The sequence below is a fragment of the Coregonus clupeaformis genome, chromosome 6 (assembly GCF_020615455.1).
Source record: "Coregonus clupeaformis isolate EN_2021a chromosome 6, ASM2061545v1, whole genome shotgun sequence".
NCBI lineage: Eukaryota > Metazoa > Chordata > Actinopteri > Salmoniformes > Salmonidae > Coregonus > Coregonus clupeaformis.
The window spans coordinates 29556707-29570227 of NC_059197.1; the positions used below are offsets into that span (position 1 = coordinate 29556707).

General features: G+C 46.8%; 1 protein-coding gene across 1 annotated transcript in view; it reads left to right on the forward strand.

Annotated features, from left to right (window-relative positions):
• Nucleotides 1-13521, forward strand: part of LOC121559952 (contactin-5-like) — a 326846-nt gene that overhangs the window by 228997 nt on the left and 84328 nt on the right. Inside the window, exons 11-12 of the mRNA XM_045219969.1 lie at nt 7580-7738; nt 11988-12137. Of these exons, the coding sequence (XP_045075904.1) occupies nt 7580-7738; nt 11988-12137 (309 nt within the window). The remainder of the gene's footprint in view (nt 1-7579; nt 7739-11987; nt 12138-13521) is intronic.

Sequence of the window (13521 nt, forward strand, 5' to 3'; positions counted from 1 at the left end):
GTGGCAGTGAACGTGGGTAGAGCTTCCCTTTCCCCTTAGGTGGCAGTGAACGTGGGTAGAGCTTCCCTTTCCCCTTAGGTGGCAGTGAACGTGGGTAGAGCTTCCCTTTCCCCTTAGGTGGCAGTGAACGTGGGTAGAGCTTCCCTTTCCCCTTAGGTGGCAGTGAACGTGGGTAGAGCTTCCCTTTCCCTTTTCCCTTACATCGGCTCGGGAGCACCTCCGTGGTTATGGGGGGGGGGGCTGCCAGTTTCTGGTTGTCTTTTCCACTCCACTGGTTTTGTGTGCATAAAACCCCACCACATGTCACTGCACGAAGACTAGGGCCAGTTAATTAGTTGATAGTGGGGTGTGGCTCTTGTCCTTGAACCCAGACTGACAGCAGGTGAATTGTGTATTTGTTTTTGTTTTGGAGCATTTGTATTGGTTGTATTGGTTGTATTGGTTGTATTGGTTGTAATGGTTGTAATGGTTGTATTGGTTGTATTGGTTGTATTGGTTGTATTGGTTGTAATGGTTGTAATGGTTGTATTGGTTGAGTAAAATGTCTAACATTCTGAGTGGTTTTGTTCAAGCTCCTTCAGCGGTAGCCTTAGAGTTGTGTACTAAGGAGCAGTTAATTGAAATTGCTGAACATTATCAGATTGAGATTGTTGATAAAAAAACTTAAGAGACTGTTAAAGCTAAACTAAAGCAGGGTCTTATGGAAATAGGTGTTTTTTCGGGTCAATCTGCTAGTGGTGAGGGTACGTTTTCAGTCTAGTCCTTCATTAACTTTTGAGCAGCAGAGGGAGCTGTTGCATATGCAGTTGGAGATAGCGTGATTGAGAAACGCTAATAGACCAGAGGGACAACCACAGTTTGTCAGATCCAGACACAGTATTTGAGCGTACTGCGGATGCTAGAGCTTGGTCAGATTTGGACATGACTATGTTGTTGCAATGTGTCTTTACAGGTGAAGCACGTGAGGCTTTTGTAGCACTGAGTGTAGCTGACAGTAAAGTGTATGATAAAAGTTAAATCAGCACTTCTGAAGGTCTACGAGCTTGTGCCAGAGGCATATCGTCAAAGTTTTCGTTACAGGAAAAAGTTAGATTCACAAACCTATTCTGAGTTTGTTTGTGATTTGACTTCTGGATTTAATCATTGGTGTACAGCTTCTGAAGTTAGTACTTTTGAGGGTCTGTCTAATTTGTGTCTGACCAGGTTGCTACATACATGAATGAACGTAAAGTTAAGTCTCCAAGTGATGCAGCAGTCCTTGCAGGTGAGTACAGGCTAACACATAAAAGCCATTTTGAATCAAACAGTCACATGTACCGTCAAAATAACTTCCCTTCTAGGAATAGTAGGTCACCTTATTTTGGAGCTTCTTTTCAAAGGCCTCAGCAGAAGTTTGGGTCTGGAGGACTTAAAGCACCGGTTAATGCTAAAACCCGTCGCTACTGTTTAGTTGAAGGACATTGGAAGAAAGAGTGTCCTCTACTTAAATCAAAAAAAGTCAGGTCAAGTTAGACCTGCCGTGACGGCAGCTCTAGTTGAGTTTGATTCTCAGTCTTCCCACGGTGATTTTTCAGCCTTTATTTCAGATGGTGTAGTGTCCCTGGTAGATGGCAACGTGTTTGGCCCGTGGAAGCCAAGGTTCAGGCTGTGAAGCAGTTCCCACAGCCCTCCACAAAGAAATAACTGATGCGCTTCCTGGGAATGGTGGGGTACTACCGTGCTTTCTGTAAAGACTTTTCGGTAGTAGTGTCCCCCCTGACCAATCTGTTGAAGGCTGAATTTATCTGGTCCACCCAGTGTCAAGAGGCATTTGATGCAGTTAAGGCTCTTTTGTGTTTGGCACCTGTGTTGGCAGCACCACATTTTGGGAAACTTTTCAAATTGCAGGTACATGCCAGTCAAATTGGTGCTGGGGCTGTGCTTCTCCGGGAAAATGATGACAATGTTGAGTGTCCAGTCAGTTTCTTTTCCCAGAAATGTAATAAGTATCAGCAAAACTATTCTGTAATTGAAAAGGAGGCTTTAGGTCTCATTTGGGCTTTACAGCACTTCGAGGTCTATGTTGGTTCTGGTTTAACCCCTGTAACTGTGTTTACTGACCACAACCCACTTATTTTTCTGAAGTCCCTGCAAAATCCAAACCAGCGCCTGATGCGTTTGGCTTTGTTCTTGCAACCATTCAACCTTGATATTAGACATATTAGTGGTAAGGATAATATCATTGCTGATGCTCTGTCCCATGCTCCTTTAGCCTGTTTGTATTCTCTCTCTGCTGACCCCTGCGGGCTGTCTGCGCCTCTTTTCTCTTAAATTGCTCCCCAGGTACCAGGGCTGCTGAGTTTGAGGACGGACAGTCAGCTAGGGAACACGGGGCTACTGTTAGAAGCCGGGACTGGTATCCGTTTTTTTTGGTTTTTGGGAGGAATTTTGGATTGTTTTAAATATGTTGGGTCGTAATTTGGGTTGAGGGTGGGACCCTCATTTTAAGGAGGGGGGTGTCACGGCCCCTCTGCAGTGCAGGGGCGGTTCCTCCTGCAGACAGAGGAGGGTCGTTAGTGATTGGTGTGATTGGAGCCACCTGGGCTCAGGGTATTTCAAACTGCTTCACTAACCCCCCCCTCTCTCTCTCTCTCCCTGCTCCTCCAGGTATGATCGTGTTTTGTTTGTTCCTTTGTAGGTTTACTTAGTTTCCACTCAGTCATGTTCACACACACAGATTCATGCATCCATGAACCTTACCTACACCCTACATCATGACATTTCCACACCTCATTCCTTTTCTCTTTGTTTCAAGTTAATCGTTTTTGGTTTACAATAAAGAACCTTTTGATTGGCCTATACCTGTTCATGTCTCCTCATTTTTGCCACAGGCTCTGAGCCGGTTTCTCTGGTCAAGGGTCCTGATATTACTCCTGTGTTCTGCTGTCCTTGTTTTCAGAGCTCGTTTTGTTTTACCTACATAGCATAGACCACTTGATCAGGTGTATCACATTTTTGTGTGGAACATGTAATGATGCCCTTAATCTTAATGGCCTGGCCCGTAAAAGGGTGATTGAACATTGTACATTTGTTCGTGAAGTTACACTGGGTACATCCTCCACATCTATAGATGCCGTCCGGAACATTAGTGGTTTCATACACCTCGGTTTTAATGACTGACTGACTGCTGCGGAGCCATACAGACCAGACAGGGAAGCATATTTCACACTGTTCATCCAGACTAAAAAATTAATCCTCCCCTGCTGGCTAGCTGGTTCCCATGGCGACACAGAATGCATATTAATATCCCTCCTCGGAATGCAAATGTACTTTTCAAACCGACCCTTTTATGGACCCTTTGAAACACACAATGTTGGTTTTCATTGGCCAGCACCAGAACCCTTGACACCAGCACCAGCTGTCAGGCGCAGTCGTTTACAGCTGGTCTCTCACGGCTCCTCTTGTCCTCTCCTTCAGACTGTTTGGTGGATGTGTTGCACCACTTATAGATTATATTTACTTCAGATGAAGCTGCTGAGGTAAGCATATGTTTGGCAGTTTGAAACAGAAGAAGGGTCGACTGCCACACCACCACACAATCATAAAGTAAATAAAATGTAAACCCTCATTCCGTATTCATTTAAAGGCTGAATCTGCAAGCCTGTGCGGGGTGCACAGGCTTGCAGATTCGGCCTTTAAATGAATACGGAATGAGGGTTTACATTTTATTTACTTTATGATTGTGTGGTGGTGTGGCAGTGATTGTGTGGTGGTGTGGCAGGCCTCCCACTTCTTGTGTTGTGTTTTCACTTTGAATGAAAACAAGGGGGTGGAGCCCTGAGCCCACTTGGGCTGGCCTTCTGGGCAAGATGTGTCTTTGCGCTAAATCAAACGACCCTGCTGGAGCAGGAGAGGAAGGGAAAGCCACTTGCTACAGCCGCCAGAAACAAACACCGAAGAATCCAACAAGCTGAACTGTCTGGTAGCAGGGACAACGTTTTCAGAACATTTTGACAGAGACAAACATCATCCTCCGTTCTTGGATCTGCATCAACTCGACCCCAAAAGAGAAATTTGATGTGGTGCTGTAAGCAGTGTTACATGTGTCATGCGAATGTAACCATCCTATGACTTGATGACCCATGATGCACCATGTAACGCAGATGAGCCATTGTTTACTTAACTGACCATGTTGGATATTCATTCACTGTGTAGGAATCAATGCCATAATATATAGGTCTTTGTCCCCCTGTGTGCTGAGGGTGTCAGGTTCTTGTCCAGTTCTGGCATTTAGGTCACCATAGACTAGTACATGTCCCTGGGCCTGGAAATTATTGATTTCCCTCTTTCCTGGATGGACCCATCCCAGCCTTGTGCAGGTCTACCATTTAAGGGATTTTAGTCGGGGGATATATAGGTAGCACACAGGAGGACATTTTTCTCTGTTGAGATAATTTCCTTTTGAATTTCTAACCAAATGTAAAATGTTCCTGTTTTGATGAATTTAATAGAGTGAGTTAGGTCTGCTCTATACCAAATTAGCATACCCCCGGAGTCCCTTCCCTGTTTCACACCTGGTAGTTTGGTGGATGGGACTACCAGCTCTCTGTAACCTAGAGGGCAACCAGTGGGTCCATCTCCTCTATACCATGTTTCTTGTAGGATGACAATGTCTGTATTTCTGATTTCTTTGGTCAAGTCCAGGTTCCTGCTCTTTAGGCCAAAGGCAGATAACCTCAGGCCTTGGATATTCCAGGATGAAACAGTAAAAGCTTTGTGAGATAGTGAAGGCTTTGTGTTTTGAGGCACAGTCATGGGAAATACTTGCGTTTACCCGCTGTATTTTTTTTTAAATCTTTGAAATGCAAGAGAAAGGCCACAATATAACATCGCAGTTTAGGCGCAATTTAGATTCTGGCCACTAGATGGCATCATTGTCTGTGCAAAGTTTCAGATTGATCCATTGAAGCATTGCAAGACTGGACTATTTTGTATCAAGTCTGCCCAAATGTGCCGAATTGGTAAATTGATACATTTTCAAGTACATAACTATAGAGAACATACAAAAATGATATGGTAATACAAAATGTAAGTTTACACACTCCCAGGAAAGTCATACATGATGGATCATTAGCTTATACACTAACTTTCACACATCTAGATGGCCCGGGCAGGGTGGGTGTGGAGCCAGAGACAGCAGGGGTTCAAACTGTAGAACCCAGATCCTACATTTGAATATAAAAATGGATTTTATCAAACAAAACCATGCTACATTTTATCTCTGGGAACCTTAGGATGACAAATCAGAGCAAGATTACTGAATGTAAGTACATTATTTACCTTCAGAGGTGAATGTATCAAACCAGTTGCTGTGATAATTTTGTTGTTGTTGTGCACTCTCCTCAAACAATAGCATGGTATTTTTTCACTGTAATAGCTACTGTAAATTGGATATCGCAGTTAGATTAACATGAATTTAAGCTTTCTGCCCATATAAGACATGTCTATGTCCTGGAAAGTTTGCTGTTACTTACAACAGTCATGCTAATCACATTAGCGCACATTAGCTCAACCGTCCCGTATATGGGACACCGATCCCGTAGAGGTTAAAGTACAAAAGGGAGAATAAACCAACATAAATATGGGTTGTATTTATAAAGGTGTTTGTTCTTCACTGGTTGCCCTTTTCTTGTGGCAACAGGTCACAAATATTGCACACTGTGGTATTTCACCCAATCTCTCTCTCTCTATCTATCTATCTCTCCTCACCTATCTCTCTCTCTCTCTCTCTCTCTCTCTCTCTCTCTCTCTCTCTCTCTCTCTCTCTCTCTATCTATCTATCTCTCCCAACCTCTCTCTCTCTCTCTCTGTCTCTCTCTCTCTCTCTCTCTCTCTCTCTCTCTCTCTCTCTCTCTCTCTCTCTCTCTCTCTCTCTCTCTCTCTCTCTCTCTCTCTCTCTCTCTCTCTCTCTCTCTCTCTGTCTCTCTCTGTCTCTCTCTCTGTCTCTCTCTCTCTCTCTCTCTCTCTCTCTCTCTCTCTCTCTCTCTCTCTCTCTCTCTCTCTCTCTCTCTCTCTCTCTCTCTCTCTCTCTCTCTCTCTCTCTCTCTCTCTCTCTCTCTCTCTCTCTCTCTCTCTCTCTCTCTCTCTATCTATCTATCTATCTCTCCTCACTCTCTCTCTCTCTCTCTCTCTGTCTCTCTCTGTCTCTCTCTCTCTCTCTCTCCTGTCTCTCTCTGTCTCTCTCTCTCTCTCTCTCTCTCTCTGTCTCTCTCTCTCTCTCTCTCTCTCTCTCTCTCTCTCTCTCTCTCTCTCTCTCTCTCTCTCTCTCTCTCTCTCTCTCTCTCTCTCTCTCTCTCTCTCTATCTATCTATCTCTCCTCACCTCTCTCTCTCTCTCTCTCTCTGTCTGTCTCTGTCTCTGTCTCTGTCTCTCTCTCTCTCTCTCTCTCTCTCTCTCTCTCTCTCTCTCTCTCTCTCTCTCTCTCTCTCTCTCTCTCTCTCTCTCTGTCTCTCTCTCTCTCTGTCTCTGCTCTCTCTCTCTCTCTCTCTCTCTCTCTCTGTCTCTGTCTCTGTCTCTCTCTCTCTCTCTCTCTCTCTCTCTCTCTCTCTCTCTCTCTCTCTCTCTCTCTCTCTGTCTCTGTCTCTGTCTCTGTCTCTCTCTCTCTCTCTCTCTCTCTCTCTCTCTCTCTCTCTCTCTCTCTCTCTCTCTCTCTCTCTCTCTCTCTGTCTCTCTCTGTCTCTGTCTCTGTCTCTCTCTCTCTCTCTCTCTCTCTCTCTCTCTGTCTCTCTCTCTCTCTCTCTCTCTCTCTCTCTCTCTCTCTCTCTCTGTCTCTCTCTGTCTCTCTCTCTCTCTCTCTCTCTCTCTCTCTCTCTCTCTCTCTCTCTCTCTCTCTCTCTCTCTCTCTCTCTCTCTCTCTCTCTCTCTCTCTCTCTCTCTCTCTCTCTCTGCTCTCTCTCTCTGTCTCTCTCTCTCTCTCTCTCTCTGTCTCTCTCTCTGTCTCTCTCTCTCTCTCTCTCTCTGTCTCTCTCTCTCTCTCTCTCTCTCTCTCTCTCTCTCTCTCTCTCTCTCTCTCTCTCTCTGTCTCTCTCTCTCTCTCTCTCTCTCTGTCTCTCTCTGTCTCTCTCTCTCTGTCTCTCTCTGTCTCTCTCTCTCTCTCTCTCTCTCTCTCTCTCTCTCTCTCTCTCTCTCTCTCTCTCTCTCTCTCTCTCTCTCTCTCTCTGTCTCTCTCTCTGTCTCTCTCTCTCTCTCTCTCTGTCTCTCTCTGTCTCTCTCTCTCTCTCTCTCTCTCTCTCTGTCTCTGTCTCTGTCTCTGCTTCTCTCTCTCTCTCTCTCTCTCTCTCTCTCTCTCTGTCTCTCTCTCTCTCTGTCTCTCTCTCTGTCTCTCTCTCTCTCTGTCTCTCTCTCTGTCTCTCTCTCTCTGTCTCTGTCTCTGTCTCTCTCTCTCTCTCTCTCTCTCTCTCTCTCTCTCTCTCTCTCTCTCTCTCTCTCTCTCTCTCTCTCTCTCTCTCTCTCTCTCTCTCTCTCTCTCTCTCTCTCTCTCTCTCTCTCTCTCTCTCTCTCTCTGTCTCTCTCTCTGTCTCTGTCTCTCTGATCCCCCTAGGCCCTCCAGGCCCCCCTGGTGTGGTGATAGTAGAGGAGATCACAGACACTACAGCCACCCTGTCGTGGAGTGGAGGGGTGGACAACCACAGCCCCATCAGCAGCTACAACCTTCAGGCCCGGAGCCCCTTCTCCCTGGGCTGGCAGACCCTCAGGACAGGTATGTTGTCCTGTTTTAGGCCAGAGATGTTAAGCTGCATAGAGGATGTATTGCCTTGTGGAAACCAATATGGAGGCCAGAGAATTTCAGTTGCATAGACAATGTATTGTCTTGTGGAAACCAATATGAAGGAAATAAAAACTCTAGATTCAGGATGGCCCCAAATGGTGACTAATGCTTTTTGTTCCAGACCCCCACATGCTTCTGCTGCTCTGTTAATATCAGAGGATGACTGCTGACTCAGTAGCTGTAATCTGCTGCTGCTGTTCTGTTAATGTCAGAGGATGACTGCTGACTCAGTAGGTGTAATCTGCTGCTGCTCTGTTAATGTCAGAGGATGACTGCTGACTCAGTAGCTGTAATCTGCTGCTGCTGTTCTGTTAATGTCAGAGGATGACTGCTGACTCAGTAGCTGTAATCTGCTGCTGCTGTTCTGTTAATGTCAGAGGATGACTGCTGACTCAGTAGGTGTAATCTGCAGCTGCTGCTCTGTTAATGTCAGAGGATGACTGCTGACTCAGTAGGTGTAATATTCTGCTGCTGCGTACGGAGGATGAGAATAATAGTAAAGTTTAGAGTTTAGAGTTTAGAGCTCCATAATGAATAATGTCCATAGATGTAGGATGATTCACACTGAATGGGAGGACAGAGTATTAGGCTTTGTTCAACAACATGGACTGGGAGGACAGAGTATTAGGCCTTGATCAACAACACGGAACAGGAGGAAAGACCATTAGGCCTTGATCAACAACACAGAACCGGAGGAAAGACCATTAGGCCTTGATCAACAACACTGACTTGGAGAAAATAGTATTAGGGTCCCAGTGATGCATGTGGAAAGATTAGCATACAGGGAATGAGGGCTTTTAGCTGTAGGGTTGTATCCTGAATGAAACCCTATTCCCTATATACTGCACAACCTTTGACCAGGGCCCATTGGGTTCTGCTTAAAAGCAGTGTACTATATAGGTGATACGATGCCATTTGGGACACACTGTTCTCCTTTCTTGCCAACAGAGTTATCAGCATGTGTTTGAAGAGCAGTTAGCTTGCAGAGTGCCCTGGTGTTAATGTGGAACGGCTTGATAAGAGGAGAGAGGCAGTAGCTCTACACAGTGATCTGAAGACATGGGGGATGGGAGACTTGATAAGAGGAGAGAGGCAGTAGCTCAGCGACTAATGTGCGCATACACTTTTACATATGGGTGGTCCCGGGGATCAAACCCACTACCCTGGCATTACAAGCGCCGTGCTATGTTCCGGCATTCTTCCGATGGCATTGAGGAGTACACCACATCAGTCATTGGCTTCATCAATAAGTGCATCGATGACGTCGTCCCACAGTGACCGTACGTACATACTCCAACCAGAAGCCATGGATTACAGGAAACATCCGCATTGAGCTAAAGGGTAGAAATGCCGCTTTCAAGGAGCGGGACTCTAACCGGGACGCTCATAAGAAATTCCGCTACGCCCTCCGACGAACCATCAAACAGGCAAAGAGTCAATACCGGACTAAGATTGAATCGTACTACACCAGCTCCGACGCTCGTCGGATGTGGCAGGGCTTGCAAAATATTACAGACAAAGGGAAGCACAGCCGCGAGCTGCACAGTGACACGAGCCTACCAGACTTCTATGCTCGCTTCGAGGCAAGTAACACTGAAACATGCATAAGAGCATCAGCTGTTCCGGACAACTGTGTGATCACGCTCTCCATAGCCGATGTGAGTATGACCTTTAAACAGGACAAAATTTACAAGGCCGCGGGGCCAGATGGATTACCAGGACATGTACTCTGAGCATGCGCTGACCAACTGGCAAGTGTCTTCACTGACAGTCTGTAATAAAAACATGTTTCAAGCAGACCACCATAGTCCCTGTGCCCAAGAACACTAAGATAACCTGCCTAAATGACTACCGACCCGTAGCACTCACGTCTGTAGCCATGAAGTGCTTTGAAAGGCTGGTCATGGCTCACATCAACATCATTATCCCAGAAACCCTAGACCCACTCCAATTCGCATACTGCCCCAACAGATCCACAGAAGATGCAATCACTATTGCACTTCACACTACCCTTTTCCCACCTGGACAAGAGGAACACCTACGTGAGAATGCTATTCATTGACTACAGCTCAGCGTTCAACACCATAGTGTCCTCAAAGCTCATCACTAAGCTAAGGACCCTGGGACTAAGCACCTCCCTCTGCAACTGGATCCTGGACATCCTGATGGGCCGCACCTAGGTGGTAAAGATTGGTAACAACACATCTGCCACGCTGATCCTCAACACGGAGGCCCCTCAGGGGTGCATGCTCAGTCCCCTCCTGTACTCCCTGTTCACCCATGACTGCATAACCAGGCACGACTCCAACACCATCATTAAGTTTGCCGACGACACAACAGTGGTAGGCCTGATCACCGACAACGATGAGACAGCCTATAGGGAGGAGGTCAGAGACCTGGCCGTGTGGTGCCAGGATAACAATCTCTCCCTCAACGTGATCAAGACCAAGGAGATGATTGTGGACTACAGGGGAAAAAAGAGGACTGAGCACGCCCCCATTCTCATCGACAGGGCTGTAGTGGAACAGGTTGATAGCTTCAAGTTCCTTGGTGTCCACATCACCAACAAACTATCATGGTCCAAACACACCAAGACAGTTGTGAAGAGGGCATGACAAAGCCTATTCCCCCTCAGGAGACTGAAAAGATTTGGCATGGGTCCTCAGATCCTTAAAATGTTCTACAGCTGCACCATCGAGAGCATCCTGACTGGTTGCATCACTGCCTGGTATGGCAACTGCTCGGCATCCGACCACAAGGCACTACAGAGGGTAGTGCATACGGCCCAGTACATCACTGGGACCAAGCTTCCTGCCATCTAGGACCTCTATACCAGGCGGTGTCAGAGGACGGCCCTCAAAATTGTCAAAGACTGTAGCCACCCTAGTCATAGACTGTTCTCTTTCTACTGCACGGCAAGCGGTACTGGAGCGCCAAGTCTAGGTCCAAAAGGCTTCTTAACAGCTTCTACCCCCAAGTCATAAGACTCCTGAACAGCTAATCATGGCTACCCGGACTATTTGCATTGTCCGCCCCCCCACCCCACCCCCTCTTTTACGCTGCTGCTACTCTGTTTATTATCTATGCATAGTCACTTTAACTCTACCCACATGTACATATTACCTCAATTACCTCAACTATCCGGTGCCCCCGCACATTGACTCTATACCGGTACCCCCCTGTGTATAGCCTCCCTACTGTTATTTTACTGCTGCTCTTTAATTATTAATTATAATTTTTTACTTATCTATTTTTTACTTAACACTTATTTTTCTTAAAACTGCATTGGTGGTTAAGGGCTTGTAAGTAAGCATTTCACTGTAAGGTCTACACCTGTTGTATTCGGCGCATGTGGCAAATACAATTTGACTTGATTTGATAATTGGTCAAAAGTACTGCTCTATAAAGGCAATTGGGTGCCATTTCAGACAAATCCATGTACTATTTTAGCCAACTGTTCATTGACTTGCCCTATGGGTAATTGTTTTAACATTAATAAGCTGAGTTTGTGGCTAGCTTGCCGTCATTGGCTAACCCAGCCAGCCAGTCAGCCAGCCAGCCAGTCAGCCAGCCAGCCAGTCCTGTCCTGTCCTGTCCTGTCATAGTTATCTCTATATTATTGAAAAGTAAGCCATAATAAGGAATCGGAGAGTACGATACAATATAACTGTAGTGGATTATCAGATCGTATAGTATTCAGTTCAAATGTAGAGGAAGTGTATCTGCATTGTGGCAGGATTACATCATGTCATTCCATGAGTGCATTTCAATAACAGGGTTATGATTCCAATAGACAATGTTTTCCCTACTGTACAGTACTGTGGTGTCAACATGTTCTGTTTAATTCTGAGTCAACATCTCTGTTCTTGCTTCTGATGTATTTCTACTGTTCTGGCCCTGTTTATCATGCAGTTCTGGCCGCGAAACCAATGTCTGTCTCTCTGTCTCTCTATCTCTGTCTCTCCCCTCTCCCTCTCCCTCTCTCCCTCCCTCCCTCACTCCCTCCCTCCCTCCCTCCCTCCTCCCTCCCTCCCCCTCCCTCCCTCCCTCCCCCCTCCTCCCTCCTCCCTCCCTCCCTCCCTCTCTCCCTCCCTCCCTCCCTCCCTCTCTCCCTCCCTCCCTCCCTCCCTCCCTCCCTCCCTCCCTCCCTCCCTCCCTCCCTCCCTCCATCCTCTCCCAGACCCAGACCCAGTGACAGGGGACATGGAGTCAGCCATGGCTGTGGAGCTCAACCCCTGGGTGGACTATGAGTTCAGGGTTGTAGCCAGTAACGCTATCGGGACAGGAGACCCCAGTGCCCCATCCAGGGGGGTCCGCACTAAAGAAGCAGGTAACTTCTCTCTCTCTGTGTGTGTGTGTGTGTGTGTGTGTGTGTGTGTGTGTGTGTGTGTGTGTGCGTGTAACTGTACACCAACACCACCTCTGTGGGTCCCTAATGGTTGAGTATAACTCCCCTTCAGGTGTTGGAGGTCTGGGTTGGGGTGTGGGACTAGTTGGTGTTGGACGTTGGGGTGTGGGTCTAGTTATAATAATAATATAATAATAATATGCCATTTAGCAGACGCTTTTATCCAAAGCGACTTACAGTCGTGCGTGCATACATTTTTTTGTGTATGGGTGGTCCCGGGGATCGAACCCACTACCTTGGCGTTACAAGCGCCGTGCTCTACCAGCTGAGCTACAGAGGACCACGACTGGTTGGTGTTGGAGGTCTGGGTTGGGGTGTGGGTCTAGTTGGTGTTGGAGTTCTGGGTTGGGGTGTGGGTCTAGTTGGTGTTGGAGGTCTGGGTTTGGGTGTGGGTCTAGTTGGTGTTGGAAGTCTGAGTTTGGGTGTGGGTCTAGTTGGTGTAGGAGGTCTTGGTTGGGGTGTGGGTCTAGTTGGTGTTGGAGATCTGGGTTGGGGTGTGGGTCTAGTTGGTGTTGGAGGTCTGGGTTTGGGTGTGGGTCTAGTTGGTGTTGGAAGTCTGGGATGGGGTGTGGGTCTAGTTGGTGTTGGAAGTCTGGGTTTGGGTGTGGGTCTAGTTGGTGTAGGAGGTCTTGGTTGGGGTGTGGGTCTAGTTGGTGTTGGAGGTCTGGGTTGGGGTGTGGGTCTAGTTGGTGTTGGAGGTCTGGGTTTGGGTGTGGGTCTAGTTGGTGTTGGAAGTCTGGGATGGGGTGTGGGTCTAGCAGGTGTTGGAGGTCTGGGTTGGGGTGTGGGTCGAGCAGGTGTTGGAAGTCTGGGTTTGGGTCTAGCAGGTGTTGGAGGTCTGGGTTGGGGTGTGGGTCTAGTTGGTGTTGGAGGTCTGGGTTGGGGTGTGGGTCTAGTTGGTGTTGGAGGTCTGGGTTGGGGTGTGGGTCTAGTTGGTGTTGAAGGTCTTGGTTGGGGTGTGGGTCTAGATGGTGTTGGGGGTTTGGGTTTCGGTCTAGCTGCGTGAGAACATACAGTATCTGACTACAGTTCAATCCAAAATAATTGTTTTCTCACTAAGCAAAAGCATGAATCTCACTCACGTGTTTTACTAACGTTTTTTTTTTCTTACTCAAACTAGCAAAACAAAAGCACCCGTCTCAGCAGTAAACTAATTTAAAAATATAAATAAACAAAGCATTCATGAAATAAGTATATCCTTTTCAAAACGCTATGCAATAAAGTTGCTGGTAAAATAGGCGATTTACACTAGTGAACTTTGCTACGGTATGTGTGCATTCCAAATGACACCCTATGCCCTATGTAG